At 35.7% G+C, this 16,407-nt stretch overlaps 1 protein-coding gene across 2 annotated transcripts in view; it reads left to right on the top strand.

Annotated features, from left to right (window-relative positions):
• PDS5A (PDS5 cohesin associated factor A) overlaps positions 1 to 16,407 on the top strand; it is an 85,158-nt gene that overhangs the window by 27,283 nt on the left and 41,468 nt on the right. For both annotated transcript variants that reach the window (XM_054065215.1, XM_054065216.1), the window contains exons 3-10: positions 6,555 to 6,758; positions 7,159 to 7,245; positions 8,050 to 8,147; positions 8,649 to 8,775; positions 12,827 to 12,907; positions 14,352 to 14,492; positions 15,139 to 15,254; positions 16,038 to 16,132. In XM_054065215.1, the coding sequence (XP_053921190.1) occupies positions 6,555 to 6,758; positions 7,159 to 7,245; positions 8,050 to 8,147; positions 8,649 to 8,775; positions 12,827 to 12,907; positions 14,352 to 14,492; positions 15,139 to 15,254; positions 16,038 to 16,132 (949 nt within the window). The remainder of the gene's footprint in view (positions 1 to 6,554; positions 6,759 to 7,158; positions 7,246 to 8,049; positions 8,148 to 8,648; positions 8,776 to 12,826; positions 12,908 to 14,351; positions 14,493 to 15,138; positions 15,255 to 16,037; positions 16,133 to 16,407) is intronic.

The raw sequence follows: 16,407 nt of genomic DNA, 5'->3' as shown, positions 1-16,407 counted from the left end.
TTTATTTGTTTGTTTGGGGTTTTAAGAAAAGCAAACAAAACCTGTGATGCTGAGTTTTGTGATTTCTTTTATCAGATGTGTAAAGTTTCTGAAACAACAATCATCTGGTCCTCATGATTTGAATATTTTGAGATCTTTTATTTTTATTTCTATCCACACAGTAATTTCCATTTTTCCATGTTTGTTTGGTGGTTCCAGCTGATACATCCAAAGGAGACCAACACTTCTCATCCTAAATCTGAACCATTTAGAAGTATTTTTTTTCTGGATACAGTTTTGTGGATTTTGCTGTGTTTTACAGTTAGGTCTTAGTCAAAGAACATGATTTATTGTTAATAGCTAATGGGCGGGGTCACCCATAATGCTGCTTAAACCATGCAAGGGGAAAAAATGCAAGAACACTCTGATGGCAAAATTTAAAGTAGCAGCATTTAGGTGTACTTTGATTTCAGCCTTCTTGTGACATCTTTCCTTGGGCTGTCCAAGCTTTGAAAGAATCAGCTGGGCTCACATTAATTTGGGGAAGTTTTACTTCCAAATATCTTTTGTATTTCATCTTAATAGTGAGTGTTATATTCTAATGTTACTCCTATAACAGTAAACAGTAACAGATTCTCTCAGTTGTTAAATTTCTTCTTTCAGTGATTGCAAGGTAAATTTTTAAATATTCAGTATCTTTCCCCATTCTTTTTTCAAGCCAAAGATGGTTAAGTTTTACTGTGAACAAGCTGTTGAAAGAATAGAAAAACAAGTGTAACCCGCACACACCTTCCCCATGCTGTGACTAGCTTGGAGGTTTGTCTTTGTCCTTCCAACTGCGCCAAGGCTTTCCTACATCTGCCTGCTACTTCCTCTTGTCAAGCACTGGTTTGAGTCTTTGCTCTACCTGTACCACTTGACCGTATTCTCTTTGTGTTTATATAGCTCTCCTCCCTGTCATACTGGAATCATCAGTATGTTTCAGCAGTTGCTGAGCTTCACAATCCAACAAACATGCACCTATATCTACATACTCACTAAACACAAACCAGGATCTGAAGAACTGAAGTCAGTATTTCTGTCTGAGGCATAGATCTTGCACAAGAGCCACATGTAGCTGAGTCACATAAGGGCAGGCTACTATGTTGATTTAGTGTTTTTGAAAACAGGCCACATGTAAATTGCTTATGAGTTGTGGAAGGACTGTGAAGAGAACTCTGTGGCAACCTGTAGTGTATTTTTCAATGAAATTGAAAGGCTGACAGAAGCAACTGCAGGTAGAGTTCATCTCACTTTGTTTCAGGCATCAAGTCACACTGAGCCGGTTTCATAGTCAGCACAGAGAATTCCAGGGCAAACCTGGGCTGACATCTGTGGATGTCATCACAGACATCTATGCTTGAATTCAGTCATGATCCATGTGCTTCTCTCTCTGCGGGTGAAAGACTATCCCAGAGTGACTGGCTGGCACAGTGTATGTTTGTTTGCAGTCGCCTCCCTGAAAGCTTTAAATTCTTTCATTTTTTCATATGTTCATAAGGTGCTTAGAGTGCCTTAGCAGTCTTAATTTAACTTTTGCTCACGCTAGGTTGAACGAGCGCGTTTGCATTTCTGTACCAGTGTTACAAGAGGAGTATTTCACCTAAATGTTTGCAGAGCCTGGAAGAGTGAAATCACGATCTGATAATTAGAATTTAAAGTTACTGCAGTAAAATTGGCAATAATGAAAATTTCTATAATAGTTTTAACACTTCTATTTTTGCAAGGTAACTAAAGTATGATAACTTAATGGAGATGCATTAAATTGAAACCAATGCAGAATGAATTTAATTGTAAATGTATTTTGTTTACATTTGCTAGCAATTAGTGTTTAAATCAAATGCTTAATTGTTTAGAAAAGAATATATTTAAATAATACTGTTCTGTCCCTTTTTTGCACAGTGTGCAGTTAGAATTTTCTGTGGTGGAAGCTACTGTGGGGTTTTCTATAAACTATTACTGCTTTAGCTTGGGTTGTTTTTACTGTGCAGGAAGACTTCAGTTAGACAACAGTGGTGTAATTTGAAGAATTAGTGAGATCCTGTTATGTTTTAATCACTTTTCCCTGGAATAAAAAGATTTAGCATGATAATAAATAATATTTAACTTTGAAATAACTACTTTGTTCTGCTAGAGAAGTTTTTGTGTACTGGTTGAATCAAAACTTTGGGAAATTGAAACTTCCTTTAGAGCTAAAGTGAAAACCTTAATACAAAGAGGAATTGGACTGGGATTTTTTTGTTTGTTTGGGGCGCCTTTTTTTTCTTTTTTTTTTTTTTTTAATTAGAACAAGGGTAGTTAGGGTGGATCACATGAAATCTTGGATACAATTTCCTTTAATAGCATAGCTTAATGTTAATAACTTTAGTGAAGTAGATTTTCTTAACATTCAGATTCTTGAAAAAAGTATTATGCTAAAATCTGTCTGTCGGTAGCAATTCACATCTCCTCTGCCATTGTATTTTTTTCTTCCCTCTGGTTCAATGAAATATTAAACACTGCCTTGAATTTTTGGGGGCTTACTTGCTTTGTCATATTCCCTCAGCATTGTGCTTACGTATGTCACTAGTTATATGAGTGGTTTCCAGTTTGGGTTTAAAAAGAATTTAAAGTTTATCATTATTTGGACCTATAGTGTATGTAGAGTTTATTTTGGGTTTTCAGTTTCTTTAGCAGATTCCTTTATGAGATCAGTTTCTAGGTGTCAAAATACTGGTATTGCAGTGATATGGCTAAAAGATTTAACTATGAAAGTCTTTCTGAACCAATTACGAGCAATTCTTCAGAAGGCAGTGTAACTTTTGCATATAAGTTACCAGTGTTTATTAGACAACATGCAACTTGCATACTTCTGTTGTTGTTGTTATTGTTATATTCGTCTAAGAAATCCTACAAGTCCATTACATTTTCTGTTAGAAATCTGTGTGCAGAGAGTGGGAACTTCGACTACAATGCAGTTTAAGAAAGATTTTTGGGAAGGACTGGATAAGTAGGCTTCACTCTCTATGTTAATATTTCTATTGGTTCTATGTATCCCATGTAACACCTACCAGTCCTAGCTGATTAGAAGTAGCTTTTCTTTGTTAGACATTTATACAGAGAAGAACTTGCAATATGTTGTCATTTTGTTGCTTTGTATTATGGTTGTATTTGCCAGCTATAGTCCCAAACCAAGACTTTGTCTTAAGTGCGATAGAGGGGAGGAGGGTAAGGAAGTTCCTGCCTTAGAGGAAACAAGGCAGGATCACTGAGGAGAGAAAGACAGATGCACCCTAGGAAATCATGGGAAGTTGTTGATGAGTGTGTTGTACTTGAGGATATGCAGTTCTGTTACAAACAAGTGACTTCATCAAACACAGAGTTACTTTTAAAACTTAAGTTGCTCTCTTGATTGTTGCTTGATAACTGATTTTTCAGTTGTGCTAGAGGGGCAGGCATACCAGTCCTATAACTGGCGGAATTCTCAGCCAGTTATTGGCATTCTAGCTAGTGTGAAGAGCCGAGCGTATATTATGCTTAATGTCTGGACTTCTTTTTTTCTCTTCTAGTTTAACAATCAGTCTTATATGTAGATTAGCAGGTATTTGGAAATGATTATATTATGTAATACTTTAATCAGTGCCAGTATTTGTTTTTCTACAGAGACTACTCCCAGGCTGTGGGATTTTAGGTATAGTTGATGACATATACTCCATAAATGTATAGAATTATTTTTTTGAACTATGATGACAGTGTCCAACAAATTTATGGATTGTACTTAAATGCAAGTCTTTATTAATTACTTTTTCCCTAATCTTATATGTGTCCTGCCACTAGCAAGAATTTGCACCATGCTTTTAACCATGGTATAACCCTTTGTAGTTTGTTTATATATTACTTTCATTATTTGCATGATATTATATATTTTGTGTACCCCATACATATTATTCATTATGTGTATTGCTTTGGTATCTGGGATCCTAGATGAAGACCAAGATAGTATTTTGTTCATTTTTTGTGCATGCTGTAAACATGCCATGCCCTGAGGATCTTATAAAACAAAAGACAACACACAAATACAGGCAGATATGGGACTGTAAGGAAACAATGAAGGAAACATAGATCGGTATGTTAAACAGCAGTTGCACATTGCCAATGGCCCAATTACTGCCCAAGTGTAATAGAAAAGAAATACCAAGGAGTGCTTTGCAGGGAAATAGAATGAGGCTTTATGGATATTTGTTGGTAATTCCTTCTGAGTAGGAGAGCAACATAGGAAAACGCATAAGGCGTGTGCTTTCAATCAGGCAAGACTGTGCCAAAGACTAGTTTAATTACTTTAATACCAGAATATCTTAAAATTTTGTTTCTGAAGGGGGAAATTGTGTGAATTTTCACAGCACCATACTGCCTTGCCATGTCCGATTTTGACATAGCGGAGAAGGGATATGCGCAAGATTTATATGTATTATCCTATGAATATGAGAACCTGAAGAGAGATCTGAATCTTGGAGGGTATTCTGGTTCTGTAGCTTACGATCTGCATAGGGAGAAAGGATGTTGCGCTTATGAGAAAGATCAAAAGATCTCTTGTATACGTCATCTAGATAATTAGTAAAAAAACTGGAAAGAACTTTAGTTTGTCTGGTACAGATATGGTTACCAGGTTCCAGGACAGGATCTACAGATCTTATAGTCCTTTCTAACCTGTTCTTAAAGCCTTCAGTAATAGTTATCCGAATCCCATGTTGCAGGTCAAGCCCTGTCTTTGTCCTGCCAGCAGAGAGAGCGCAGTGTGGTTTTTTTGGTTTTACATCATGTTGGTTTTTTAACAAAAAACCCACAACATTCCTTATTGAAAGAATCTGGTAAGTTTTGAAGTGTGTTATCTCTGTTTTTTAATTCTGGTGTCTAGGAAGGATAGGTGCTATGTGACACTGACAGACAAACGTATGCTGTCAGTAGAAGGGTGATTTTTTCATTTCGGCTAGTACTTCAAAATAGTGCTTACAAATATTTTCAGGGAGACAGGCCAGTGCAGGTGGACTTTTGAGTTTTATGGGCTATGTCTGAAAATGTCTCTTATGTTCTGATTTGTGGGTTTTTTTTCCTCTGTTTCTTCCTTGATTTTTTGCTTTACTAGAAGTTGCTTCATGAGGGAATGCACTTGTACATTTATAGAAACTGAGGTGGAGTTCCAAGTAATGTGATGTGGGACAGGTTGCTGTCAAACATGTATTTTTATTTATAAGATCTACTGAGTTTAAGAGTGGCTTCCAAAATTCAAGGAGGAGATAAAGCTGAAAGACTGTGCTTTCATGTTGGAAGCAGAGCGTGATTGATAATGGGGGAACAACCTTGGTATCCTTCAAATGACATGATAACAAAAGAATTGTGGTAAGAATAAGAGATATATATTTAGCTGTGTGAGGTCAATCTCCTTTGTGTTTTACTGTAAATATTCTAGAGGCAAATTTGACCCGCCAAGATTTATCATTCTGTGTTTTCTCTTGTATCTCTTTAATGTATGTACTTTATATACTGTGTGTGTAGCGAGTACACTAAATCCTACTGGTATGCAATATGGTTGTCCTTCACAATCTTAACTCTGAGAATGCTCAGGTGACATGGATGAATGGGACACAAAGACCAATTTGACTAAGGTTATAGTAAGAATTTGTAGCACATGTCCCAGTTCTGTGCTGACATCCTAGAAGTCATGCTTTAACCAAAAGTCAAAACTGCAACCTTTTATTTCTTCAGACTAAAATTTTGACTTTCAGTTTTGGCAAATGATTATGTTGAGATATTTCCATTACCTGAGGTTGTATAATAATTTAAAATAAAACAAATTTAGTGGCATTTCATAGGAATCAGTAGTTCTATGCTACACTAAGGAAACCAAATAATTGATTGTTTTCATTGTATACATAAAGCTATAGAAGCAATTTTGAGTATGCAGAAAGAACAGATTGGCAGTGTAAGGTGTATTTTACTTGAGAGATTAAATTCTTTGCTGGTATCTAGTTTGTTTAAACCAGTTGAAAGGATTGAGTGTATGAAAAGTAGTTCTCCAGCTCTGTGCTTTGATACAGGCAGAGCACGAGACTGGTCTCTTAGGCTCCTCTAAAGTCTTGGCATGGCTGTTACAGCAACTATGTTATACCATGGCCTTTACATTAGGTCAAATGGCTTGCAGCCCCTCATGCTGTCCATACTGAGGCAGGTCCTCACTTGGAGTGGTCTGAGACTTCTTTGAGAAAGAGACACTGCCATCTCCAACTTCATGATTGTGCAGCAGTTTCTGTTGTGAACATCAAAAGAACTGCAAAGCATTTGTCAGTGTCTTAATGTAAAATACAAGTTCAGTAAGCCTTTAAGTACCAGATTACCATTTCTCTTTTTCTGATGTTTGTCCTAATAAAAAGATTGTAGTACTGTTATTATGCAATGAAACATGGATTGACTGCATTGCATCCTTTTAGAAAGTGTTGTTTAGAAATTAGGAATAAAAGCAGAAAGCACTCAGTTGGGGGGTTTTTTTCTGTATTTTTCAGATGGTGGTAAAAACCTTCATGGATATGGACCAGGACTCAGAGGATGAGAAGCAGCAGTATCTCCCATTAGCCTTGCACCTTGCATCTGAATTCTTCCTCAGGAATCCCAATAAAGATGTGCGCCTCCTTGTAGCATGTTGCTTGGCTGATATCTTTCGTATATATGCTCCTGAAGCTCCATATACTTCCCATGACAAACTTAAGGTAAAAATGCTTTATAAGTTAAAGGCTTTCTTACTTCCTCGTTTTCTTACTGAGGGGAAAAAACTTAATTCCATCCCTTAAAAAGAAAAACCCCAAACTGAACAGAAAATGTCCAAGTGATTTTTTTTTTTACTCGCATTTATCCTGTTGTTCAGTTTTATTAAAGAGATGTTGCTTTAGTCCTATGAGTCAGTGTGACACTTTAAGGGCCAGAAATGTGTAAAGGAACACCAGATAACCAGTATCTGTGTTGGTGATAGCTTTCTGTCAGTGCCTAGAAAAGACAATTTAATGCTCTCATATCATGTGTTTGTAAATATGGGTAGTTGTCACTACTAAAGGGTTGTATTTTTACTCTCTACTGAGTCAAGCTTGTAAACACTTTATTGTTTTTTGACAGGACATATTCTTGTTTATTACAAGACAACTAAAAGGCTTGGAGGACACAAAGAGCCCTCAATTTAACAGATACTTTTACTTGTTAGAGGTAACGCAATAATTGTGACTTTCAGTAGATAATACTTGCTCTGTAACCCTAACAAATGTAATCAGTCTTTCTCCACGTGTGCCAGTATGCCTGGAAATCTCTTTTATTCTCTGAATAAAACCAGGTTCATTAAAGTTCGATAAATTGCTTCTCTTAGCAGTTATAATTCTGTTTCTGTTTAATAAGTTCATGCAGCCTGTAGTTGAGCATACTAAAACGATTAGTATTCATTAATATTTAGCCTTTGTCTTACGATTCCGTACATTGCTTTTGATATCAAACACACTTAGGGTTGTATTACCTCACAAAGAGAGAAATTCAAATGCCGATTAAAAATGCAAATCTGCTTGTTTTGATGATTGGAGAAAGAATATAAGATTCTGGTTTTAAAACATTAGAAAAGCCTACTTTTGACAAGAAGTGTGGGGTTTTTATCAGTGTGCATTTAGAAACAGTATCTTGTTTGTAAATCTTTATTGGTGTTTAAAACTGTATTGTTTTGTAGCATGAAGGAAAAAAATCTAGATATACGGACTCATATTAACAATTTATGTCAAACTATTTTTATTCGTAAGAAATTGGTGTGTTCAATATCTAGGGGGTTTTTTTTGAACGTGTATTGCAAAGCCCCCTTGTTTTAAGAGCTCTATATATGCAAAGCAAATATCCAGTCTTTTTCCCCAAAGGGGTTACAATCTGTTGTATAATAGTTTTCCTTACATAGAGAAAATGTAACTAACATGATTATATTTATGTGACCAAATGTGAAGTTGTAATATCCTGAATATCCTATTTTTGTTTTAGAATTTAGCTTGGGTTAAATCTTACAACATCTGCTTTGAGTTGGAAGATTGCAATGAAATTTTTATTCAGCTTTTTAGGACTCTTTTTTCAGTTATCAAGTAAGTTGAATTGCTTCAATTATATTAAATTGTCAAATAGCATCAGTTTGGGGGGTAGACTGAGTCTTTGCGTAGTCTACAATTGAATATGTCTGAATAGAAAAAGTCTTTATTTCTCTAAACGAGTAGATACAGGGAAAGCAAATAAGTGCAATTTACTGACAGTATGGAGGGGGATGTGTCCAAAACTAGACATATTTTAAAATTTCTTGTCCACTCTACAATCATATGCTTAATTTTGGCTCATTTTTCTACATTTGTATTTCCATGCTTGCTATTTTCTTCTTTTTTGTTTCATTTCACTCCTTAAAGTGAAGCTATGGTGTTCTAGGTTTTTAAGTTTTCTATAAGAGAGGAAAGGCACATAAGAGTTTTGTGCTTTGAGGTGTGGCGAGTGTAAGGGAGGGCAAGATGGGCAGCATTAGACGTTGTTTCTTAATATCTGTTAATATTGGTCAGGGTCTGAAAAATTAATATGAATAATATTCTTTATCATTTCAGTAATAGCCACAACCAGAAGGTACAAATGCATATGTTGGATTTGATGAGTTCTATCATCATGGAAGGCGATGGAGTAACTCAGGAGCTGCTGGACTCCATTTTGATTAACCTCATTCCTGCACACAAGGTCTGCAGAGTAAAATATAGTAGTGGTATACTATTGTAACAGTAATTTTTATTGCCTTTTGGTTGTTATTTAGCCATCATAACAGCTTCCCCCCTCCAGCCTTGTAACACAGGATTGGAAATTTCCTTTGAGAATTACCTGGTACTGTTCATTAGCTGTGTCTGGGTTATTCGGTATCAAGAGATTCTGTCTGCTTGCCACCTTAGTAACTCTGTACTGAAACAGGAATAAAGTGATTTCAGGCAAATGTAATAGGAAAACATCATATCTTAAAGGTTGTGGGTTTTTTTTAATTGAAAAGATGCAAAGTACCTTTTTTACTTAAAAAAAAAAAAAGAAAGAAAGAAGGGGAAGGAAAAAGACTCCCTCAAGGCTTCTCTGCTGGTTTGCTGCTTGCCTCAGCTTGCCAATCATATTCCTCTCCATCTCCCTAGTTGGTGTGTGCCACCCACCCCTATCTTTCTCTCTTAAACTTTTCTTTTAATAAAACCTAGTTATTACCAGAGTTGTAACAACTTACTGTTGTTAGCTGGTTGCTTTCAGTGCTTCTTATCCTTTTGATTTCCATAGTCTTTCTGCTGATGCAGTGTTCAGCTACTATTTAACTCGTAAGTCACCCCTTCTCTTCCTAGAGGACTCTGATGTGAGCAGTTCCTTGCAGATTGCTGCTGCTATGCAGGTGTTGTCTTAGCCCTTCTACACAGTTACTTGGGCAGGTGTTTCAGAGACTCCTCCTCTACAGTCAGCTTCATGAGCTGTCATCGATGCTGTCCCAGTTTCGTTGTGTGACTTGCTTGGTCACTGGGTTTGTAGTTGAGCTTTTAAAGTACCTTTACCTTAATGGCTAAATAAAGTTGAAAGGAGAATACGCACAACTCTCTTAACTGTGAAATTGGGGAAACTGAGATGCAGGCTGGTGTTGCCTTGCATTGACCAGGAAAATTACTCTGCTAAAATACTTGTGCTTCTTACTGAAAATTCTGTGGAGAACAGTTAGTTTCAATTATGAGCTACAGTAAATGAACTGCACTCTGATTACCAAGTACATGTTTCCATTTGTTCATTTATTAATTTAAAATAATGACAAAATTAAAACAGCTCCATCCATGACTACATAAGTTAAATTAGCACATAAAAGCAGGGATTATTAATTTGGTTACCTTAAGAGAGAGAATGAATGGAAATGTGTAGCACAGGGCTGACTAAGCAGTGGGCATCGTCATGTACTTGTGAAATCTCAGCAATGGGTGGATGAAAGTGTCTGCCGTCTGAGATTAGTTTACATTCCTTCTGGTGTGACCATGAGATGGGAATAGCATTCTACAAACCCGTTTTTATTGGCAGCGATGAGATGTCTTATTAAAACCGCTAACAGGAAGTCATTCCTAACAATAGAAAAAGGGTCTGCTGTTGTTCGTGTGTTGTTTCTAAACAGTTATAGGCAGTAGAGATGAGGAGTAGAAATAGAGGATGGGAAATACATATGTCAGGTGCTGGGTGATGCTATTACTGACAGCAGGCATTGCTCTGAGGATGCACAGACCTGGTAGACGTTTAGAACTGAACAGAGTGTTGTGACTACATGTCGTAGGCAAAATATAAGTGAATGCGACCCTTTCGCATTATCATCATTAGCTTACTCATATAATTTTGCCTAATGAAGGAAATTCTCCGGCAAGGCTCTGATAAAGAGGGAGGTAAACTTCATGCAAGTATTGGGTTGTGCTGCATATTTAGTATCTCAGAGGGCTGATGGCCAGTCCTTACTGGCATTTGGCCATCATGACTGAGCAAATAGTATGCTGTAGTCAGTGCCTGGCATCATGCTTTGATCAGTAATTTGGTCAGTTTTAACTTGTTTGTTTCCTGTAACAACAGGACTTAAAACTACTGCTTTTCCATGGTAGTTTTAAAAAAAACCCCAACCAATCCCAGAAAGTTCTTTGTCTGCTCTGCCTGGCAGAGTTTGACTGCAGTAATTATGTTCTTTCTTGAACAGATCTCTTAGGAAATTCTGTTGATTATATTAATTGTTTATCCTTAGGTATGTGAATCAGAAGCACCATATCTCTGTTTTCTTGTAGAGAATGTATAATAACAACACTCTTATGTCTGTGAGAAGCAATTGAATGCCAGTCCTTCTCTGTTGTGACATAATGAAAGTATCAGTGTGGTTAGACCGTTACACTTAATGGAAGTTCGCCTTTGTAAAGGAGCTGAAATATGTGTTTTGGATAATGTAGTCTATTTCTTTTTGGGGTGGCTTTTTTTTAAACTCTCTTACATTGTGAAAGACAATACTGTTATAAAAAAGAGAAATAAGCCAATGCCTAGACATGAAGTAGAGTCTACGTCAGCATCGAAAATATATTCATTGTCAGTAGAGTGCCTTTGCTGTACATTGTTCTCTTTGTGCTAGCATAGCTCTCCTCTAGAAACCCCAGGTTTTCATAGGAATATGGTATATCACATTTTGCTTAGACCACCTAGGACATCAATATGTATTTCTTTTTATTAATTTGAAACTCAGTGCTATTTAGTGAATACTTCTTTTACGCTTGCTATCAAGGTTACTTCTTAAAAACATATATTTCCTGTATTTAGGATCAGTATTTTTCTTCTACATCCTCTACAGCATGGCCAATCCGGGCCTTCAACAGTGTTTTTTTTCCTAACGGACTTACTATTTTTTATTAGGTATTAATAGTTGTTTATTATATAAATATATTTCTTTTCTAGGCTGTCTTGCTGTTTGGCTCTCGGGGGAGCAGAGGGCTAGTTGGCTGTTGCTTTGGGTTTTGTTTGGTTTGTCTTGGTTTTCTTTAGCTCTAGTGGGCCTGTCTAGAGGGGAAAAACCCAGCACAACTTCATTGCAAGAAATCTTTGAAACTGTATTTAAGATCCAAATAAAATATATTTTCTCTATGAGGTTGGCAATGGCTTAGTTGAGTACAGACATACCTGCCAACAAGATTTTAATCGTGGTCTGGTTTGGAGAGAACCTGTTTCATTCTGAATTTGAGAAGAATTTATAGCTATCTGTCTTCTATAATGAAATATGAATTTAGTGCTGTGGTGACTGAGGAGATGCTTGTTTGAGCCTTTGGCTGTTGGTTTTGCTTTACTATCAGTTGATGAACTGTCTCAGTTTGTCATCTCATCAGGTAAAAAAACATGAGGGAGTCATTCTCAAATCCTGTCTTTCCAAGAATCAGTCATCCTTTGGCTTTACCTGTATTTTGTCTGCAGTCATCTGTAATTTTCAGGGTAACCAGCTAATCCAGTGTTGGGTTTTTTTCCCCTTCCCACCCTGCCCCCAGCTGCATTAATCCCTAGATGAGATGAGATACTGCATGTTGGATATTGTGCAGATTTGGACAGTCACGTTTTTCAAGTGTGCGGCTACATTCTTTATCTTCCTTGAGAGTAATAAAAACAGTGTTCAGGTTTGTTATGTTGCAACCAAGCATTTACTTGGAAAGTTTTCAACTAACTGCTCAAGCAAAGGTGCTTTCTGTGGGCTGTGTTGGAGCGTACCGTCCATGGAAGTCAGGGCAGTTTTACCCCCTAGATAGGGCTGAACTTCACTACAAGGTGTACCTTTTATGAGTATGTGAGGGGGAGAAACAAAATTACGTTTAAATAGAAGTAACACTAGTTAATTTTCAGTGGCAAAAATTTGGTGCGTGTTAATTACCAAAGTACAGAGATGTAATGTTTCTTCAAAAATTTTAGTATGATTGCTTGTGAAAACTTTTTATAGATATGAATACAACAGTAAAGGTAACAACTGGAGTGACAAAGTCTTAATGTGGAGGAAATGATGAGTTTGTGTTAGATGTCTTTTAAGTGTGTGAAACTAGTTTTGAGATTTTTCTCATTCTGTAGTTGTGGAATTAACATAACTGAACTTAGATAGCTTTGAAAACAAATGGATTGGTGCTAAAACATGCCCTTCTAAAATCACAGTCTTTTCAGGTTGGGAGGGAAAATTAAAATAATCTGAAATACTTTGTCTCTTTAAGTTGTTATTATTTTTTCTTTATTCCAGAACCTTAATAAACAAGCATTTGATCTTGCAAAAGTCCTGTTGAAAAGGACCGTCCAGACCATTGAACCCTGTATTGCCAATGTATGTAAATTACTTAATCCATGTTACCTACGAGTAACAATCGTTTTTGTTTGTCTTGCTTATTGGATATTTGCTTGATTAAAAATAATGTTTATGAAAGTCACAGTTTGTAATGCAGTGACAAGAATACTGTTTCTGAAAAGGATATTATTAGCTTGGTTGTTAAAGAAGTTTGTGAGGGGGTTCAAATAAGTGAAAAGGAAATTTTTACCCATCTCAGTCTAAAGTTAAGTCTATATCTAGGCTGTGAAAATAGGTGACCACCAAAAAATCCTGTTGCAACAAAAGGAATTGTTAGAATTTCCTACGTCCAACAACCAGGCAGCCTCATTTGGTACCAACTGTAGGATGAAGCATTTCAAGCTGCTAGCTCTTTACTAGTTATTTTTTCCATCCTAAACTTGTTTTAGTCAAAAAGACTAAAAGCATTGAGGTTTTTACAAGGCTTCCTTCTACTGTAATTCCTTCTGTTGAATGTCAATGTTGCATGCTCTATCTATTAAAATAGCTACTACAGTCCTGTGGGGGATGTAGTGCGTCCCATTCTGTTGCTTTTCTTTGGTGCTGAAGCCAATAGAATTCTTATAAAAAGTCATAGTGTTTAAAAAAGGGAATTAGGCAAATTCTTAGAAGGTTAATCAGTAGGTATTTAAAAGCTCAAGGAGTCTCACTAGCAAGTACCACTTATCAATTCCCCTGCTTCTTTAAGTTTTTGCAATTAGTCATAGCTGGAAACAGGATAGTGCAGAATGACCTTTGAGTTGATTTAGTATTAGTCTTCTTACTTTCTTATTCAAGTGTGTAATAGCTTTGTAGCATTTGCACTGCTCAAATAGTATTAATATTAACCCACAGTATCTAATAGGAAGTAAATCAAGCATATTAAAATTTCACAAATCCAAAAAAACACATTCATGTTTTAGACTACTTTGTTTTTTTCTGTTAGATTGCCAGTAACCTTGATGCATTACTATCAAATATCGCATCATAAAGTAATTGACATTTTTCAAAATGGATTAAAAGTAGAGAAGCTTCTTTTCAACTTTTGGTGATCTTCAGTTTGGATTGGTTTTAAATAATAAGCTACTAATTTTTTTTTCTCAACTTTTAATGGATGAATATGCATTTTCAATTAACAATTCTTTTATTACCTGTTAATTCTGCCAGGGAGGAAGTTATTGATATTTTAAATTACAGAATTACCACAAATTAACCAATCCTGGTAGAACTAATTGAACTATGAAGGATATTCTGTTTGTAATTTGCTTGAGTCAGAACTGTAAAGGTGAAATGCTTTGATGTGATGAAAAAATGTGCATTGAGTACGTTCCATTACAAAGTGTTAAAGCTAAAAGTGTTGAAGATACAGCATTAAAATTATTTTTTTAAATGGTGTTTGCACTAATGAAGGATAATATGCTAAATAATATTGTTTGTATTCTAGTTTTTTAACCAGGTTCTGGTACTGGGAAAGTCTTCAGTAAGTGACTTATCAGAACATGTGTTTGATTTGATACAAGAGCTTTTTGCCATAGATCCTCACTTACTGCTGTCTGTCATGCCACAGCTTGAATTCAAGCTGAAGGTGGGTTGCAACATAGATATGGACAAGTAATAAAATGTGTGTGGCTATTAAGAGTGTAGACCTGTAGATTTAGTAAAAGTTCTACTGGAGGGATAAAAATTTTATATTTATCACTATTTTAAATATAATTGTAATATTAAAGGATATTTAAAAGTTGTATCCAGCGCTCGCAAATCTCTATTATGCATACAAAACATATTATAATGATAAATTCATATGACCTAATGCAAAAGTTATATCTACTTAATCTTTTGACTTCACCTTATAAGTTAATTAGGCTGTGGTTGGCTTATCTCATGAAATGCAAGTGTATCAGCTTCAGTATAGATTTGCAGAATTTTCTTCTGTGAAATAATATTTTAATAATAGAGAAAGTATTTCCAAATATTTTCTCAGATTGGTCGTTATTAGGTAATGAGCCAGCTGACTTGTTTTGAATCCTTGGAAGTAGTTAATTTGTGCTGATTTGGATGTTTGCTTTTTGCCCATATTCATCTAAGAATCTCATTAGGGAGACTAAGGATTATCAGAAATTTTCAAACTCACTTTTTATTGTAACTTACAAAAGCAAAAGGAAAATGAGCCCAGAAGTTATTATTCTCCTGGATAATGATGTACAGTTCCTTTCTCATGTTTTTATTTTTAGAGCAATGATGGAGAAGAACGTTTAGCTGTTGTTCGACTTCTGGCTAAACTCTTTGGCTCCAAAGATTCTGATCTGGCCACACAAAATCGTCCTCTTTGGCAGTGCTTTCTTGGGCGGTAAGAGAAATGCAGATAGAATCATGGATTTTTGTTCTTTTTCTTCTGAATTTTCTGATAGTGTTGCGTTTTTCATAGTGTTTTTAGAGGATGTAATTGTTTGTCTGTATTTGAACAAGTTCTTCTATTAAATCTTTGAAGCAGGGAATATTTTGAAGCAGTTATATTTTAGAACGAAAAGCCTGAAGGGCTGCTGCTATGTTCCTGCCAGCTATGGGATTATAGATGAGATAGATAGCATGTTACGTGCATAACAGAAATTGCACAATAGATATACCATCACTGTTTGAAATTTCACACTGTTCAGCTATATCTGCAACTATGTCCGTTCTATTTGGCGTTTACCTTTGAGTAAAGAAATACTCCCTTTTAAGTCAACACAGAAATTTATTGTCTTTTAAAAAGTAAATGTTTTCAAGTGGTACATGTTAAATAACCATCTGTAGTTTTATAATTTCATTTATGCATACACACACTTGTGCACGCACAATTGACAGTGTCTGTAAGACTATATTCAAAAGTCAGTGGACAAATCCATTGGGTCAACATTTCATCTGCATATAGCGTATTCATACTTTCATTTTCACAGGAAGTAACATAAAAATTTGTATGAGGTGCATTATGGAGATAAATTCAAAACATTTTTATTATATTATTTTCTGCCATATAAAGGCATCCCAATAGTTAATGGAACATACTATCAACACATGTTACTGCATAGAGAATAATCGTAATTTGCAAAGCTAATTAAAAATTAACATTCATCATCTTCTATCCCTCTAGGTTCAATGATATCCATGTCCCTGTGAGATTAGAGAGTGTGAAATTCGCCAGTCATTGTTTAATGAACCATCCAGACTTAGCAAAAGACCTCACTGGTGAGATGCTCATACAGGGGTTTAGAATAATTCAAGAAATGAGCAAGGAGAAATGTAATTATTTCTGTACATAGCAGTATATTTCTAAAATGTATAGAGTCCAGTGCTTGATGCTGGATGGAAGAGCTAACTACTGAATAATTGCTTTCTGCTGAAGACAAGCATTAGTTGTTAGAAAGAGAGGAATGTGTGACATCGTGTGAACTTGGTCAGACTGAGTCTGTAAGAAGCTACCTGTTGCAGAATGAGTTTTAAAGTAATTTCACATTCTAATG

Source organism: Cuculus canorus, chromosome 4 (genome assembly GCF_017976375.1).
Source record: "Cuculus canorus isolate bCucCan1 chromosome 4, bCucCan1.pri, whole genome shotgun sequence".
In the NCBI taxonomy this organism is placed as follows: Eukaryota; Metazoa; Chordata; class Aves; order Cuculiformes; family Cuculidae; genus Cuculus; species Cuculus canorus.
Note: the sequence above shows the minus strand (reverse complement) of the source record. Positions and strands in the feature narration are given on the sequence as shown.